At 45.0% G+C, this 6,000-nt stretch overlaps 1 protein-coding gene across 1 annotated transcript in view; it reads left to right on the plus strand.

The window, feature by feature from the left end:
* Positions 1 to 4,918, plus strand: part of UBA1 (ubiquitin like modifier activating enzyme 1) — a gene marked incomplete in the record, with an annotated part of 790,705 nt that extends 785,787 nt beyond the window's left edge. The window contains 1 exon segment of the mRNA XM_069645505.1: positions 3,839 to 4,918. Coding sequence (XP_069501606.1) covers positions 3,839 to 3,974 — 136 coding nt within the window.
* Positions 4,919 to 6,000: the final 1,082 nt, after the last annotated feature.

Genomic DNA, 6,000 nt, shown 5'->3' on the forward strand with positions numbered 1-6,000 from the left:
CAACCACATAAATCTGTTGAAGCCATTGGCGGTATTCAAAGCACTGAAAGCCTTTCAGACAGTTGCAGGGGGAAGACAGTCCTGATCTTGACACAGCACCACAGCCATGTATTACCTGAACAAACAAGGGGCACACGCTCTCCAGGGCTATCCAAGCTGTCCCAAAACATTTGGATATGGGCTCTCAAACACAGAATGTTCCTGTTGTCCAAACACGTTCCAGGGGAACTCAATCTTCTGGCAGACTTGCTCAGCAGAGAATTGCCACTGCCCGTAGAGTACAAATGGCAACTCCACGAAGACATAGTCTCCAACGTTTTTGCAGAATGGGGCTTTCCAGAGATTGACTTGTTCGCAACTCCGGAGAACGCTCAATGCCAAGATTATGCCTCCAGGTACCCACAGAACCCACTATTAGGGGATCTGGCTCTGGATAGCATAGTCGGGGAAATTTGTTTACGCTAACCCCCCCCCCCCCAACTCCCTTACTCAACAGGATTGTGCACAAGATGCACCAGGAACCAGTCACCATGATACTTGTGGGCCCGCCAATCCTGGTTCTCACCTGATGGAGCTGTCCCTCTCCCCTCCTATGAAACTGCCCTGCCCGTACAACATGTTATCACAGGACAGGGGCGAAACACTGCACCCATGCCTGCAAACTCTGAACTTTGCGGCCTGGCTCCTGTGGTCGTATAGTTTGGACACCTTCAACTCCCTCAGATATGCATGGACATACTTGGGGAAGCGAGGAAACCGAACACTCGATATTGCTATTCCAGTAAAAGGAAACACTTTATCTGGTGCAATGCCAAGGGTGTCAATCCCATTGACTGCTCTCCTACTCATATTGTACTTATTGTGCCTGACTCAATTATTAGACTCAGGCCTGGTGTTTAATTCACTAAAGGTTCACTTAGCTGCTCTCTCAGCCTACACTACGTCACAACAAAAGGTGATGTGGTGGAAATGCCAGTTATTAGTAATTTTATGGACGGGTTTAAGAGGATTCATCCCCCCACCCCATTTCAAATCCAGCTCCCAGATGGGACCTAAATGTGGCATTGACCAGACTTATGCGGTCTCCCTTTGAACCTAAGCATAAGGCAAGTCTCAAAGATCTTACCTATAAGATGGCCTTTCTAGTAGCCATCACTCATATAAGAAGGGTTGGTGAACTACAGGCCCTTTCAGTTCTAGACCCTTTCATTGCAGTTCAGAGATGAGATAGTTCTGCACACTCATCCTCGATTTGCGCCTATATTTATTTCCAAGTTCCACGTGAATCAATCGATAGAACCACCTACTTTCTTCCAGAACCCCACTAACATGGCCGAAAGATTCCTACACACATTAGATGTGCGCAGGGCAGTCATGTTTTACCTGGAAAGAACTAAACCACTGAGAAAGACAAACCAATTTTAAATTTCAGTGGCAGCTGGTGGAGAAGGGGATCCTGTCTCTAAATCGGCAATGTCAAGGTGGATTTTCAAATGCATCACACTGTTTCTCTGTTGCTAAGAGAGGACTGCCCTTCAAGCCTAGAGCGCATTCTACTCAAGGCATTGGGGCTTTCATAGCATTCATTGGCAATGTTCCCCTAGAATCAATTTGCAAAGTGGCAACCTGGAGTTCTGTACACACCTTTACAAAACACTATTGCCTTGACACTCATTCTAGGTCTGATTCTCGGGTGGGTCAAGCAGTACGAAGACATCTTTTCACTACTGTTCCTTAGCACAACCCACCTCCAACTCTGGGTACTGCCCGCTAGGCGATGCATATCATGTGATTCTAAGCAGATTAACAAGCATCAGAAGACATGCATTACTCACCGTAATAGCATTTCTGATGATTGTATCTGCTTAGATTCACATGCGCTTCCTCTTCCCCTCCCCCACCCTCCCCTCCCCCGCTCAGGTGGAAGGAACATGGACATCTTACTACTTTCTTTCTCTTATGTACTCGCTCAAGTTAGCCTTGGGCTCCCTCATGGCCGAAAAAATGCAATCGGAGGGACCTCGGCGCGTGTGGGATTTTGGGTATACTACACGTCACGTTAGGGATAGTGTTACAGGCACGCCAATGCCGACGTCTCAGCAGTTACCACTGGATGTCGGACCGTATGCACAGCATGTGAATCTAAGCAGATGTAATCATCAGAAATGCTATTACGGTAAGTATTGCATGTCGTCTTTTACCATGGATTTCCCAGCCTGGCGACAAGGAGTATTCATGAGCATGCAAGTCCTTGCAGGACTCATGCTGGAGAACAGGAGTTACAGGTAAGTAACTTGTTCATTGTATACATTCTGCCTAACTTGTATTAAGAATGCTCTGTGTGTGATATTAACTATTCACCAGCCCCACACTCTTGTCTTACTGCTTAGTCACACCACCTTGGTAGTTTGGCTTTGCCTTAGTGTCTTTCCCTGTTCACCAGAATAGGGTGGCTTATCAATCTGTCCTAAACTAATACTGACAATCTTACTGACCAAAGGATGGGGTTTAAAAAATATGCCATAGCCATTTTGAATATTTGGTACACAAAATGGCATAATGTGGTAGAGATGCCACCTGCCTGTCCTAGATGCATCAAAAAGGTAATACAAATGTTACTAGAAGGAAAAAGAGATACAAGGTACCCCAGCACTTGACTGTAAGTTGGTGTTCACTACATTAAGCACACAGGAATCATGAAAGGGGACTGATTCCACCTGCATTGGTAACTAGAAGGGCTGACCAGTGCCCCTTAAATAAACAAATTGAGCAAGGGCAGTGAATCAAAAATTAACTTAACTCCAGTCTGGGGGAGAGACATGGCAAAATAGCTGGGGGTTCCACTGATGACAATGTAAGGAAAGTTGCAGAAAGAAAAATCTTTCCAAACGTCTGCCCTGCTACGTTAGCACTTAGAGGGCCTGTTGTGCCTGAGGGCCTCACTATTTACCCCTTGGCCAGTAAGACCTACCTTTTAAACCCAGACTTGAGCTCAGATCTCCTTTACCAGGTTTGAAAGGTTCCATGTAATAATGTCCCTGCAAAAATATCGCCATGCAAAAACATCACCGAAAAATGGCCTTTTTTGTGGGGACATTACATGAAACATGCGGGGGACACCTCCGCAAAACCCAAACCTTGGTTTTTTCTTCATGGGGAGCGGGGGACACCCCCGCAACCCCTGCCGTCCCTGTCCCCATATAAATGGTCACCCAAAAAATATCACCACGACTTTTTTTCCCAGCGATAGTATTTACGGCGACCATATATATGGGGATATTACCTGATACTGTTTGAAAGCAGGGTAGAGTAGTAAGAAACATTACCTTCTGGCTGTTTCTGATGACTATAGTCCTTGCTCTACACCTTTTACAATGTTCTTTTAGCCATCCCTTATCCAGGTATACTGTAGTACAACCTTAATCGCGGTTAACGCTTTTACTGAGGAGAGACCGCAATTAATGGGTTGGGGTTGCAGGAAAGGAGAAGCACAGAGGGATGCTGGAATGAGAAGGCCCTGTGCTACAACTTTAATTGGCAGCATTCTTTTGGAGATGCTTTTTCGCATACTGCCTGTGGTTCAGGCTTACCCTACCAGTTAGGAAGGTGATATTAACATATTTGAGTACCGGAGTCCCCATTAATGTAATTGTTCATAGTGTGCTGATTTGTAAAGTTCTGTAACCACGCGTGGAGTCTAAGCTTCTGTTGTGTTCTAAATCATTTTAAATGCACTTTTTCAGAACTGCTTAAACTCACCCCATCATACACAGGGCTCAGTTGTTGCTTTACCCAACTGTGGTGGCTCATCTTCTATTTCTTTCTCTTTCCCCATCAGGATGACTGAAATTGTCACTAAAGTGTCCAAAAAGAAGATTGGAAGACATGTTAATGCCCTGGTGTTTGAACTCTGCTGCAATGATGAAAATGACGAGGATGTCGAGGTGCCCTATGTCCGCTACACCATCCGCTAAGGGATCAGTGACTGGCGGCTTACTCTGAATCTAAAAACAGCAACAAGACTTGTACAAACAGATCTGGGGGTGCAGGGTGTGAAGCAAGCAAGGAAGAGGAGAGTTGCAGATGGAATAGGTTAGAGGCAGAAACCGAGTTTATTTTTTCAATCTTTTATGAAGATAACCTTTACCTCTGCCTAGCCACAGTCAAGGTCTCAATACATGATGTAACCAATTTTTTCTGTTGGGTAGTCTCAGGGCTCCTAGTTTGTGGCATGACCTTGGAATGAAATCTTTTTCATGCAATACATTGACGTTTGAAATTGAAGCCAGCAAAGGTGGTGGGTGGGATGGAGGCTTGGGATGTGTGGACATGGACAATCCTCTATAGAATCTTGTCATGAAGGCGTCATTTTGGGATCTCCTTTGATTGGTTTCGCAGCAATGGCACCCCATGGAGGCGAGTGAGCAGTTGAAGACCATTGCTTACATCATGTTATTGAGGATTCCCAATCTACTTTTGTCATGGTGATTTCTGACCCAGCACCTTCTGCCACTACTATAATTTATGCATCGCACAAATAAGATCCCCTTCTTCTTCGCTGTTAGCAAATGTAGGGGTGTTTTGTAGTCTTGATAAAAACCTTTTCTCTGCTGCTCAGAAGACTCGAACACCCCTGGACCTTTCCCTCACACTGAGCTTGAGTGGCCTCCTTGTAGTTCCTTTTTTGTTTGAGGGTGCACGTGATGGAGGAGATTGCAACAAATATATAAGCAGAGGGCTGAGCACCTCCATGCAGGCCAGTGTGGGAAGAAATGCAAATCTCAGTGGAATGGAATCTTAACCTGCTGAACTTTTAGACAAGTGTTTCTTTATACTGTGTTGAAAACATGAGTAAAACAAGTGATTTAATGGGAAGCACTTAGTCCATAAATAACTGAAATAAAAGTTTACAAAACAATGTGAATTGAGTTTTTTCTTTTCTAAACATTGCATATTTCTTAAATCTGTCTGGATGTTTGCTGAAAAATGGCATTTGAGGTGTACAGTGGTGACAAGTACTTTTTTTAAAGTGTCATGTAAATCTTTCCATTGAAAAGTCCCGCGCAAATCCAAACAGTCTGAGGGAAGCACGGTGAGATTGATTATTTTCCCCACAATATATATATTTTTATTGTTGTAATGGCTGCGAATGGTTTATTTTACTACACCTGACCACACCCCGACACAATGGGGATTCCGCAATTCAGGAAAGCTGGCCAACTAGGATTTTCAAGCTAGATCCTGGAGGGCTCTGAGTGAGTGAGTTCCCCATACAGTCCTATCCCATATTCTCAGAGTCCGACATCTGAGCCAAATCCTCCATCACCACCAAGTCCAGTTACCCTGCTGCAAAAGAGGTTGGACAGGAAACATCTTGCAGCCAACAGAGAGGCATGAGAATCATTCTCAGCGGTCCCACAATTGAAGGATAACATTGGGGAGCAGTACCCCTTCTTGCACCTCACAGAAGTGCCCTGTATACTCATGAACCCCAAAATGTAGCTCGGGAGAAACATGTTGCTCGCTGCACACTAAAATTTTGCTCACCAGTTTCTCTGGACCATGGAGTGGAGGCCAAAAAGGAGGCACTGCACGAATGAGGCCACAAAGGCAATGTAGCCTGTTCCAAGACTGTGCGGGAGAGCTAGCCAAACAGCCTCCTCATTAGTTGAAGCATCAGCAGCGTGGGCTCTTAATGTTTAATTACATTTTCTTGGATGAACTACCGTTTCCAAGAATAGTAAGATGATCCCAGTCTTCCTTTCTTTTTGTGGGACCAGCGCACACACCATCCTATGTGGAGTGCTGGTGGGGGGGTTACTTAGTAATTCCCTCTCCGTATGTAACCATTTTTGTTACACCAACTTACTTTAAATGGTTGGTGGCAATGGTTTACTTTTACTACCAGTGTGCATTTCTTCCGCAGGCTGAACCCTGAGCTGCAGTACAGCACCCATGGGCGACCATTTTTTCCAAAATGGCCCTGTCTTCATTTTTCAC

The sequence above is a fragment of the Ambystoma mexicanum genome, chromosome 2p (genome assembly GCF_040938575.1).
Source record: "Ambystoma mexicanum isolate Mex_15411 chromosome 2p, UKY_AmexF1_1, whole genome shotgun sequence".
NCBI classification, from domain to species: domain Eukaryota; kingdom Metazoa; phylum Chordata; class Amphibia; order Caudata; family Ambystomatidae; genus Ambystoma; species Ambystoma mexicanum.